The 13,057-nt window shown below is 45.4% G+C and overlaps 1 protein-coding gene across 1 annotated transcript in view; it reads right to left on the bottom strand.

Moving 5' to 3' along the window:
- Positions 1-10,339: 10,339 nt before the first annotated feature.
- Positions 10,340-13,057, bottom strand: part of LOC132391432 (ferroxidase HEPHL1-like) — a 77,574-nt gene continuing 74,856 nt past the window's right edge. Inside the window, exon 21 of the mRNA XM_059964617.1 lies at positions 10,340-11,988. Within this exon, the coding sequence (XP_059820600.1) occupies positions 11,986-11,988 (3 nt within the window). The 3' untranslated portion in view covers positions 10,340-11,985. The remainder of the gene's footprint in view (positions 11,989-13,057) is intronic.

The following is a 13,057-nucleotide window of genomic DNA, read 5'->3' as shown; positions in this document are numbered from 1 at the left end:
GTGTCGTCACTGATGTAATGCATGACATGCAGCAGACAACTCGGGCATACGAGCTTCAGAAAAAGAATGCAATAATGACCCAATAATCGACTTTATTTAGATAAGTTGAGATAAAAAACGTGACTAGGGCACTATTTGCTAACTTTCCAACTCTTCCCGAAAATAGTGGCATGGTTTTCAGCAATCTCACCTGTGAGAAGATGGACTTTTTAATTTTCCAGCACCTCCAACATAGAGCTGTTTTCTTAGTTGTGCAACAGGAAGTCAGATCAGAGAGTTGTGTTTAGTTCTCTGGAGTGGATCCTAAATCCCTAAACTTAGTGACAAGAGAATGCTAGTTCTGCAATTGCTGATCTTAGGCACACCGCCTGCTTCTTAACCTTATTCCACTAAACCCCCTGCATCAAACTTTTCTAGCTCTGACGTTTGCTGCTACTGGATGGGGTTTACAATGTGCATGGCCTTACCATGGGATCACACTGAGTGTTTCTCAAAAAGTTCCTCCTGGAAAGGTTGTATTTCTGACTGGTGTTTGCAGCAACCTGCTGCATAAAGTTGTCTCTCCTGATATGATATCCTCTTCCTCAATTTTCTATCATCACACTTTCTCTATTAACAGGGCTTGACCCTGTCATTCGTGCAAACTACCAGCTGAACACCAACCTATATTCCCCTCAAAGTTGCTTCCAAATTGTGCTCACGTTTTCCCTATAGGCACCTCTGAAACAGCCCACAGCTCCATTCCGTGGTCACTTCTTTTTAGGTACACCTACGTACCTGCTCGTCAATGCAAATATCTACTCAGCCAATCCTTTGACAGCATGGCTTTGTCAAAGGCAGGTTGTGCCTTACGAGCCTGATTGAATTTTTTGAGGATGTGACTAAACACATTGATGAAGGTAGAGCCATAGATGTAGTGTATAGGATTTTAGCAAGGCATTTGATAAGGTACGCCCTCAAGGCTTATTGAGAAAGTAAGGAGGCATGGGATCCAAGGGGACTTTGCTTTGTGGATCCAGAACTGGCTTGCCCACAGAAGGCAAAGAATGGTTGTAGACAGGTCATATTCTGCACGTCAGCTGGTGACCAGTGGTGTGCCTTGTCGTAGTTTTTCGTGCCCCACAAACGACCAGGAGACGCAGAAGATTCTTCAAGAAGTATTAAACTTTAATTTGCAAATCAAAGCTGAGACAGTCAGTGAGCTAGTCGCTGATTGCCCACCGATCCTTGTACATAGCATTTTTTATAGCAATCTCCTGGTTTAGTTGCATTAGCATATCCAATCGGTCCATAGTTGCGTATCACAAGTACATCCGCCACTATTGTTTCTACCCATTGACTTAATCATGTGCTAATCTACATCTCTTAGTCACCTCTCATTAACACACCATTGTCTTCTATATTCTTAAGATTTCATTTTGGATACATGCATAGCAAATAGCAAGTTTCAAAGCTGACTACATAGTTTTGGTTACACAGCAAATAATGCAACTTTTATACTCCAATAGCCTCAGGGATCTGTACTGGGACCACTTCTCTTTGTGATTTTTATAAATGACCTGGATGAGGAAGTGGAGGGATGGGTTAGTAAATTTGCTGATGACACACAGGTTGGGGGTGTTGTGGATAGTGTGGAGGGTTGTCAGATGTTACAGTGGGACATTGATAGGATGCAAAGCTGGGCTGAGAAGCGGCAGATGGAGTTCAACCCAGATAAGTGAGAGGTGGTTCATTTTGGTAGGTCAAGTATGAAGGCAGAATATAGCATTAATGGTAAGAATCTTAGCAGTATGGAGGATCAGAGGGATCTTGGGGTCCGTGTCCGACAATCAAAACTGCTATGCAGGTTGACTCTGTGCTTAAGACGGCATATGGTGGATTGGCCTTCATCAATTGTGGGATTGAGTTTAAGAGCCGAGAGGTAATGTTGTAGCTATATAGGAACTTGGAGTACTGTGCTCAGTTCTGGTTGCCTCACTACAGAAAGGATGTGGAAACCATAGATAGTGTACAGAGGAGATTTACAAGGATGTTGCCTGGTTTGGGGAGCATGCCTTATGAGAAAAGGTTGAGTGAACTCAGCCTTTTCTCCTTGGAGCGATGGAGGATAAATGATGACCTGATAGAGGTGTACAAGATGATGATAGGCATTGATCATGTGGATAGTCAGAGGCTTTTTCCCAGGACTGAAATGGCTAACATGAAAGGGCACAATTTTAAGGTGCTTGTAAGCAGGTACAAAGGAGATGTCAGGGGTGAGTTTTTTATGCAGAGAGTGGTGACTGAGTGGAATGGGCTGTCAACGATGGTGGTGGAGGTGGAAACAATAGGGTCTTTTAAGAGACTCCTGGATAGGTACATGGAACTTAGAAAAATAGAGGGCTAGGTAGTTCTAAGGTAAGGACATGTTATGCACAGCTTTGTGAGCCGAAGGGCCCATATTGTGCTGTAGTGAACACCAGTAGTCACTGGCAGCCAACCAAAAAAGGCCGCTTTTATTTGCACTCGCTGCCCCCTGCCTGTCAGCCATTCCATTATCCATGCTAGTATCTTTCATATAACTGCATAGGATTTGACCTTGTTAAGCAGCCTCGTGTGTGGCACCATATCAAACACCTTCTGAAAATCCAAGTAAATGACATCTACTGTGTCTCCTTTGTCCAACCTGATATCCAGCATCAATAGGAACAGGGAGCAGTGCAGGCTTAGTCTTCCTCAAGTCCATCACCGTCTCCTTTGTCTTACTGATGTTCAGCTACAGCTGATTCATCTTGCACCATTTGACAAAGTCCTCCACCAGGACCCTGTATTCATCCTCCCGTCCTTCCTTTATAAACCTAATTATTACTGAGTCATCAGAGAATTTCTGCAGATGACATGACCTAGTGTTATATCTGAAGACTGAGGTACACAGGGTAAACAAGAAGGGAGACAATACAGTCCCCTGTACGGCCACTATGTCTGACAGACAGCTCTGAAGCTGCACAAACTGTGGTCTGCCAGTCAGGTAATCTATTAGCCAGGAGACAATGGAAGTGCCAATCTACATTGAATGCAGCTTTCCCCCCCAGCAATGAGGGCTGTACGGTATTGAAGGCACTTGAGAAATCAAAAAAACATGATGCTCACAGTGCTGCCCTGCTTATCAATGGGAGTAGGCTCTGTTCAGCAGATAGATGACAGAATCATCGACTCCATTGTGCTCCTGTTAGGCAAACTGCAGGGGATCGAGGGCTGACTTGACCAGCCTCTCTAGGGTCTTCATAATGTACGGTCAGGGCCACCAGACTATACTCATTCAAGACTTATGTTGGTCCTTCTCGGGTACAGGGACCACACATGATATTTTCCACACAGTCGGGACCCTTTCCAGGCTGAGGCTCAAATTGAAAATGCGCTGGAGAACTCCACACAGCTGCTCAGCACACTCCTTCAGGACCCTGGGGTTCACACCATCCGGTCCCAGTGCTTTGCAGTGTCTGAGTTTCCTCAGTAGTGAAGGTGAGACGTGGTCAAAATGAGAGTGTTGGCTCGAAGCTTTGACTGGAGGTCAGTGATAGACCAGCAGATCGAGCAGCTTGCCACACACCATTCAGGATGCCACCACAGCCAGAAAAAAAGGTAGTCAGAACTGTCAGAATCACTTGCTGCAGTCCATCTCTGTACCAGTCCAGATGCTGAGGTCCCCCCCCTCTAGTTCAACATGTGGATGAACAACACAGGCTACCTCAGTCTACATCCCCTCCTTACCCTGCACCTACCATCCACACCTCCACATACCAACTGCTATCATCCCGATCTTCACCTCCTCCAAAACTTTAGTTCTCAGCTTGGATGCTACAACTCTCAACCCTCACATACAGCAACCACCACAAAGGCAGGTTCGTCCCACTGCTGGTAAAACTGGGGGGGGTGGGGGGGAGACAGGAATCAAAGTCATCTCCTACAACCACCCCAGAGGAGGCCTCAGAACCAGAGGTTGTTTCACAGCCACAAGTCTCGCCAGCCAAGCAGAGTGACCTCCCCGGTCAGGACGGACAATACCCATGAGAGTAAGGAATCCTGCATTTAAATTAAATCTTTAGGCCTGAATGGGACAGTTTAGAATTTACTGTGCTGTGGGTGTCTATACTGTAGTCATATTCTATAGTATACTGTGTATATAAGATGACTAGGGAGCAACATGTTAAATATTTGAGTTGAGATGCATTCTATATTGAGTTGGAGTTTACAGCTAAGCAGGGATGAGTATTGTGTATCTAATGGTTCTGTGTATCTAATGGTTCTGTGTATTGTGTATCTAAAGTAATACTGTTACTTCAATTTGCAAATTGTGCAGCCTCTAGCTCTGGCTCCAGCCTGGACATTGACCGCCGTCAACTCCCAGCCAGGACTGCTGCTGGGCTTCTGGTCTCCCTTTCCCTTAATGCCGTTCTCCAACCCCGTATCTCTCAAGCCCCACCATCTCCTTTTGGGTCATCAGAGCCTCCGTTTTCTTCCCTGAACACCCCAACCCTCCTCTCTCCTCTGGCACCACCAACACCCTTCCCCCCTCTGATCCTAGCTCTAGTCCTTGCTGTGTCTTCACTATTCCCTCTGACCTTCCCCTCTCTGAGGCAGAATGTTCTGTGCTCAGCAAGGTCTTCACCTTTGCCCATAACTCAATGAGCTCCCCATCCGCCAAAACATCAAACTCTTCTTCCATCGCCTCCGTCTCTGAGCCCACTTCTTTGGCAAGGATTCCACATCCTGCACTGATGACTCTCTTCTCCCATTGTCAACCCTTCTCCTCTTCTTGGACACCCCGCTCTGGTTCTCTACCTGTTCTGAATCTTCTCATCTCGAATTGCCAACGAGACATCAATCATATTGACTTCGGCATTTCTCTTTCCTCAGACCTTACCCCCTCTAACCACACTGCCCTCCGCGCTCTCTGCACCAATCCCAACCTTACCATCAAACCCACAGACAAAGGGGGTGCTGTTGTAGTGTGGCACACTGACTCCTACCTTACTGAGACCAGGTGGCAACTCTCAGACACCTCCTCTTACCTACCCCTTAAAGAGGACCCCACTCCAGTCTATCATCTCTGACACCATTACTAACCTCATCAACTCTGGAGAACTCCCATCTGCTGCCACCAAACTCATAGTTCCCTTACCCCACACTGCTTGCTTCTACCTCCTGCCCAAGATCCATAAACCGGGCTGTCCGGGTAGACCTATTGTCTCCGCTTTCTCCTTCCCCACTGAGCTCGTGTTCTCATACTTCGATTCCATTCTATCCCTCTGGTTTCGTCTTTTCCACCTACATCCATGACACTTCTTATGTCATTGATCTCCTCAGTAACTTTCAGCTCCTTAGCCCTGAGCAGCTGATTTTCACCGCAGATGTTCAGTCCCTATACATTTCTATCCCCCATCAAAAAGGCGTCAAAGCTCTCTGCTTCTTTCTTGTCAAGAGAACCAATTTCCCTCCACCATACCCTCCTCCGTCTGTCAGAACTGTTGCACACCCTCAACAATTTTTTCTTTGACTCTTCCCACTTTCTCCAGGCCCAAATGGGTCCCAGCTGTGCCTGCCTTTTCGTTGGCTATGTAGAACAGTCCATGTTCCGAGCCTTTCCCGGCAATACTCCCCAACTCCTCCTCCGCTACATTAACAACTGCATTGTTTCTGCTTCATGAACCCGTGCTGAGTTTGTCAATTTCATCAACTTTGCCTCCAACGTCTACCCTGCCCTTAAATTCACTTGGTGCATTTCTGACCCCTCCCTCCTCCTCCTTAATCTCTCTGTCTTCATTTCCAGAAACAAGCTGTCAACTGACATCTTTTATAAACCTACTAATTCCCATGGTTATCTCAGCCATACCTCTCCCCACACCATCTCCTGTAAAAATGCTTTTCCCTTTTCTCAATTTCGTTGCCTCTGTTGCATCTGTTCCCAGGATGCTGCTTTCTGTTCCAGGACATCTGAGATGTCCTCCTCCTTGACAGAATGGGATTTCCCTCCCTCCACTGTTGATGCTGCCCTCAACCGTATCTCCTTCATTTCCTGAACATCTGTGCTCACCCCATCTTCCTGCCGCCCGAACAGTGATAGAATTCCTCTTGTTCTTACCTACCACCACATCAGCCTCTGCATCCGACACATCATCCTCCGCAACTTCTGCCATCTCCCACCACCAAACATACCTTTACCTCCCTGCCCCTCTCCGCTTCCCACAGGGATCACTCCTTCCACAATTCCCTCATCCGATCATCCCTCTTCACTCATCTCCCTCTCAGCACTAATTCCTGCAAGCAGCCAAAGTGTTGCACCTGCCCATTCACCTCCTCCCTCACCTCCATTCAGAGCCCCAAATAGTCCTTCCAGGTGAGGCAACACTTCACCTGCAAATCTCTTGGGGTTGTCTATTGGGTCCAGTACTTACAATATGGCCTCCCCCATCATAAATTGGGCAACTGCTTCATCGAACATCTCCGCTCCATCTGCCATACTTCCCAGAAGCCAAACGTTTTAATTGTAATTTCTGACATGTCAGTCCATGATCTCCTCTTGTACTAAGATGAAGCCAGCCCAAGGGTGGAGAGCAACACCTATTCCATCTAGGTAGCCTCCAACCTAATGGCATGAATATAGATTTTTCCTTCCAATAAAAACATTCCTTTAACATTAACTTTGGTTTTTTTCAGCCATTTCATTTAGCTTTGGCTTTATGCTTGGGGTCATTGTCTTGCTGGAAGACAAATCTTCTCCCAAGTCACAGTTCTCTTGCAGACGGCATCAGATTTTCCTCCAGGATTTCCCTGTACTTTGCTGCATTCATTTTACCCTCTACCTTCACAAGCCTCCCAGGGCCTGCTGCAGTGAAGCATCCCCACAGCATGATGTATCCACCACCATGCTTCACAGTGTGTTTTTGATGATGTGCGGTGTTTGGCTTAAGCCACACGGAGCGTTTAATCTGATGGCCAAAAAGCTCAATTTTGGGTTCATCAGACCATAGAACGTTCTTCCAGCTGAGTTCAGAGTCTCCCACATGCCTTCTTGCAAACTCTAACCAAGATTTCATGTAAGTTTTTTTTAACAGTGGCTTTCTCTTTGCCACTCCCCCATAAAGTTGTGACTGGTGAAGCAGCTGGGCAATAGTTGTTGCATGCCTCGTCTCAGCCACTGAAGCTTGTAACTCTTCCAGACTTGTCATAGATTTCTTGGTTGCCTCCCTCACTAGTCCCCTTTTTGCATGATCTCTCTGAGGGCGGCCTGCTCTGGGGAGATTTACAACTGTTTCATATTCTTTCCATTACTTGATGATTGATCCAAGGGATATTCAGTGACTTGGAAATGTTCTTATATTCTTCTCCTGACTTGTACTTTTCAATAACCTTTCAACGGAATTGCTTGGTGTGTTCTTTTGTTTTCATGGTGTAGTGTTCACCTCTGATCTTAGCTAAGGTTTGCATTTGTCTTGGGTAGGTAAGTAAGTAGAAACTCAGCCCCAGCTATCTCATCTTTGCCTATATTGTGTTGGCCATCTATTTACCTTGATACAGTTTCAAGAGTTTACTGATATACAATTAAGTGGCATTTCAGCTGAATATTTACATCAGATGTCTCCTGATATGCAGCTGGATTCACTATTCACCCCACTCACCAGCCTTCTCATCCCATCTTCGTGCTTTGCACCATCTTTATTCTGTTTATTTATGGTATTGCCAGTCAGGACTGAGCTTACCAAGGTATACCATTCTGTTTATCATAAAAAGGTGAGCGTTTTGATTAAAGTGTTTCTGCTAAGATTGTTACTTTCTATGAGCTTCGGAGTCTTGTGGATAGGTGAAGGTGAGGTTCAGAAAAGATGGCTAAACTCCAGCAAATCTACAACAACCCATCCTGTATTTCCTTTCTTTCCCAGTTCATTTTTCACAACAGGATGCTCATTTGTTATTTAAGATATTTTGTGACTTAACATTTGATCATTTTTTGTGTGTGCATGGGCCAAAGAAAACTCCTTACTCTGTAGCCATCTTCCATCCTTCCTCCAATATGGGTACAGTTACACACGCATCTACTGCAAATACCACGTCAGTACATCCATCAGGTTTTATCTCTTTAAAACCATTCGCCCTGCCTCTGCTCACCTTCCACAGAAAATGTCATTTATGCTTTCGTTACATGTGGAATTGGCTATTTCAATGCACGTCATTTCTTATTCATCCCTGTGCTTTGTGAATTACATCAGGTCTCCGAGAAGGAATGGCTTTGTTTTAAAGTTTGAATTTCCTCTGTGAGCTTTCTGGAATTCTGTGTCATTTCCTGTCGTCCTCATTGGACTTCACCTCTCCTTGAATAACTATCTTCTGTGCCACTTCAAAGGCTTTACAAACTTCTTAAAGTGTGATGCTTAGAATTGGACACAATTCTCCCTCTAGCGTAGACTACTCACTACTTTATGGCACACTGTAGCGGTGTGCTACACGCAGCGCTAAAATTACGACACGGAGTCGGTAACTGCAGTCGAAGGAAAAAACTTTATTCGAAATCCTCAGCCTCACTTTTAAGCCTCCCTCGTGGCGCAGAGACTCCAAAGCTCTGTGCTCGCAAACCCCCGTAGGCTATCTAATTGTGAGTCGGTTCGGATGTGCCAGGAAATGTGTCGCCACATAACCCCCCACCACAGAACCGGCGATACACCCCCCAATGTCCACAGTCTGGGCCAGAACCCGCTTGGGAGGTCGGCCTCTGCGCCGAGGTGCCGGAAACTCGGCCAGTTGCGCCAGGTCCACATGGGCCGGTTTGAGGCGGTCCACCGTGAAAACCTCCTCTTTCCCCCCAACGTCCAGCACGAACGTGGACCCGTTGTTCCGGAGCACCATAAATGGCCCCTCGTATGGCCGCTGCAGCGGTGGCCGATGCCCGCCCCTTCGTACAAACACAAACTTACAGTTCTGTAGGTCTTTGGGTACGCAGGTCGGGTGCCGCCCGTGCTGTGAAGTGGGTATGGGGGCCAGGTTACCGAGCTTCTCGCGTAGTCTGCCCAGGACTGCTGCGGGATCTTCCTCTTGCCCCCTTGGGGCTGGTAGGAACTCCCCGGGGACGACCAGGGGCGCGCCGTATACCAACTCGGCCGACGAGGCGTGCAGGTCGTCCTTGGGTGCTGTGCGGATGCCGAGTAGGACCCAGGGAAGCTCAACCACCCAGTTGGCTCCTCGCAGGCGGGCCATGAGGGCCGACTTCAGGTGACGGTGGAAACGCTCCACTAGCCCGTTCGACTGTGGGTGGTAGGCAGTGGTGTGGTTCGTCGGCGAGAGACAACATCTCATTCATTAAAGCCGATGGAGGTCTGTCGCCCAAGCCATCCAGGTGCAGTAAACGGGCAGCCCGCTCGCGCCGTGAGAGTCCGAAAGTCTTGAGGAGCAGGGCTTTGAATTCCGTGTACTTGCCGTCTGCCGGGGGCGACTGTACGAACTCTGCGACCTGGGCCGCTGTGTCCTGGTCGAGGGAGCTCACCACGTAATAGTAGCGGGTGTCTTCTGAGGTGATCTGGCGAACGTGGAATTGGGCTTCGGCTTGCTGGAACCATAGGTTCGGGCGCTGTGTCCAGAAACCCGGCAGTTTCAACGAAACCGCATGAACAGAGGCGGCGTCAGTCATTTCTGGTCCAAAAATCGTTTGGACCGTCGGGGTCACCAATTGTAGCGGTGTGCTACACGCAGCGCTAAAATTACGACACGGAGTCGGTAACTGCAGTCGAAGGAAAAAACTTTATTCGAAATCCTCAGCCTCACTTTTAAGCCTCCCTCGTGGCGCAGAGGCTCCAAAGCTCTGTGCTCGCAAACCCCCGTAGGCTATCTAATTGTGAGTCGGTTCGGATGTGCCAGCAAATGTGTCGCCACAACACCATCAAACCTGTCTCTTTGGGTGTGATCTTATAGGATTAAATATAAAATTGTGTTTCATAATCCTCCCACGCTTAGGCCATTTTACAATGTTCAAGTCAGAATACTAGTACGTTACAGTCATGGGAAGCTGGTGACCATGACCAGCTTTATCCATTTACAAACATAGTTTCTCATCAGCCGCACTGCAGTTCCAAGTGATTGATAGAAACCGAACGCAGTGGTTCCCAGCTTCCATCAGACTGAGCAGAAACCACAAACTGAAAGCCTCGCTGATTTGTATGTACGTATGCTTAAGAGGAAAATGCATAAACCCAAGCAGACGGTCATAATTACTGTCCATTATTGGAGAGCTGCTCAACGCATACATTTTTTTCCATAGAGTGGCTCTCAAGAAACAAGCTGCCAAAATGCAAAGAATGAAATGAAATCAATATTGTGGCACAGAAATTTATTTAAGAAGTGTTGAATATGTTCTATTTTTAAAGTACCATAGCCAAGTACATGGAAAATATAATCATGTAGATAGTTATAGTGAGAATTATCTGTCCAAAAAAGATACATCAATATTACATGCAATTTTTTTTTAAACGCAAAAGGCATCAATAAAATTGAACTAGTTGGCTTGTTAATCCATTTGAAATCCATGGGTTTAAATATGCATTAGTAATACACACAGAAAATGAACTACATGATAGAAACGGTGCACAGCTGCTTGTTAGACTGGGACAATGAGTACATTGGTATTCCCCAAGACTCAGTTACAGAACAAACAATGTCTTTTGATATCCATTGATCACTTGGCATTGAGGGAAGTTGGGGGAGGGGTGGTTCAGGGCACAAATGTAAAATCTGCTGATTCCATGGAACTTGGGGGTGTAACAGACAATGAGGAAAATACAGACAGACTACAAGTGGACATGAACAAGCTGATGGAATAGTTGAACTAATACAAGTGCGAAGTGCTATACATCAGGAGGAACAATCAGGAGAAACAATGAATGCCAAAAGGCTCAGTTTTCAGGAGGGTACAAAGACAAAAGATACCAGGACTCACTTGCACAAAGATGATTAAAGTTGGCAGGACAGGTTAGCAAAGGAGTCGATGAAGTTCCTAGCTTTGTTAACATGGTGCATGCCCAGAAACCTGGTCCTGGTCATTAAGATTAAATGCACAACTTGATGTCCGAGTTTTGAAAGCAGGGTGCAACTTCTGAATTTAGTGTTACTGACTTAGGGCAAATTTCTTCCCTGTGAGTAAAAAGTGTCCATAAAGTAGTGAGTAGTCTACTGTAGAAGGAGAATTGTGTCCAGTTCCAAGCACCACACCTTAAGAAGTTTGTAAAGTCTTTGAAATGGCACAGAAGACAGTTATTCAAACAGTTTGAAGGATGGGATTACATGGCTATACTGAAGAAGCTTTGATAAGAAGAATGTATTGATTTGGTAATCCATGATAACACCACAGGAAAATATATTTTTGGCATAAAGGGGTTTGCATTGCTAATAGTAAACATGGATAAATAAATACTACAGAAAAATGGAGAAAGAATGAGTGCAACTATCAACTTGCTTGTGAAAGAAAGATGAGATGGAGCCAAAAGTTCAAATAGTTCCTTACCTTGTTCAGCATTACTAAACTAAAAGGTTATATGGACCACTTTTAGATTAAAAAAAACAAAATGTTTATTTTATCTTTGCAAAGGAATCAAGCAATTTCATTAAATTCGAGAAGATATTAATCTTTTCTACAATTACCAATGTGATTCATTCAAGACTACTGTTTGATACATTTAATGCATTTCATGCTCCAATCTGAGGGCAAATTGACAATATATTCTGATTATTGACAAGATGAATTCTCAGTTGTTTGTGTAATTGAATACTATGGAAAGTTGCTCTGCACATAAAAGCAAAAGCTCACTTGCTGTAATCCATAACCGATCAGTTGGGAATCAGTTGCCAGTCTGGCATGTTGCAGGCTTTTACCTCTAACGTTACTGATTGCAAACAGGAGGAAATTTGGGACAGACGCCAGAGTTGCACCGTTTCCCTCTGAGCAGCACCTTCAGTTTGTCGCAATCACTAGAGGGCAACATGAGAGAGAAATAAAATAGATACTAGTGGTTAGGACAGGTGACATTACAATTCCCAAATGCCAATGCAATGTTCTTATTCTAATTGCTAGTAGCTTTAGTTTGGTGCACAGCCGCAACATCTAGGGTGAAACGGTGTCCTTCCCGTATCCAATTAGATGAACACCTCCTTTCTATTGTTGTTATTGCCACATCACCTTCTCACTAGCCATCAGTCTTCACCTGCTACACTTTGTCTTCCTTGTCCTCTCACAGGGTCACTTCCTTTCCTTACACACCGTATAAACAGTCACAAATAGTACTTCCTAATTCCCAATCTACTAACCTTCTGAATTCATAGCACCTTTCATCACTCAACCACCTCATAGGGGAATTCTCTCTAGGTCCCTGGTCATCACCTTTTTCACTGTACAAGGGATTTCAGTGTAAACAATATGGAGAGCTATACAGTAGGAGATGGGTAGTAGCTAACCTGAGCAATAGGGAAGTGTTGCTTTCTGGGATGTAGCTTTCTCTGTAGCTGTTACAGTTTATTCTGCATTGATACTGGTTTACCTTGTTTCACTTCAATGCACTGCGTAATCATCTATTCTGTATGAACTGTGTGCAAAACAAGCTTCTCACTGCACCTTGGTACATTTGATAAAGATGAACCAATTCCAGATGTAAGGGAAATCCAAAAAAAAAGTTGATTGGTGGGTCTGAAAACAGCACTGATGTGGAGAGGGATCTTGGGGTCCAAGTCCATAACGCCCTGGAAGTGACAGGGTGTTAAAGGCGGCTATATGCATGCTTGTCCTCATCAGTTGGAACATTAAGTACAAGATCAAAGGAGCCATATTGCAGCTGTATAAAATTTTGGTGAGGTTGCACTTAGAGCGTTGAGTACAATATTGATCAACACAATATAGGAAGGACATGGAGGCTTTGAAAGGAACGCAGAAGAGGTTCAACAGCACACACACCTGAATTTGAGGGAAACAGTCTTAAAACCATAAGATATAGGAGCAGAATTAGGCCATTCAGCCCATCAAGACTACTCCACCATTCCATCATGT

This window comes from Hypanus sabinus, chromosome 3 (assembly GCF_030144855.1).
Source record: "Hypanus sabinus isolate sHypSab1 chromosome 3, sHypSab1.hap1, whole genome shotgun sequence".
Lineage (NCBI taxonomy): Eukaryota > Metazoa > Chordata > Chondrichthyes > Myliobatiformes > Dasyatidae > Hypanus > Hypanus sabinus.
This window is presented reverse-complemented; position numbering and strand designations above follow the sequence as displayed.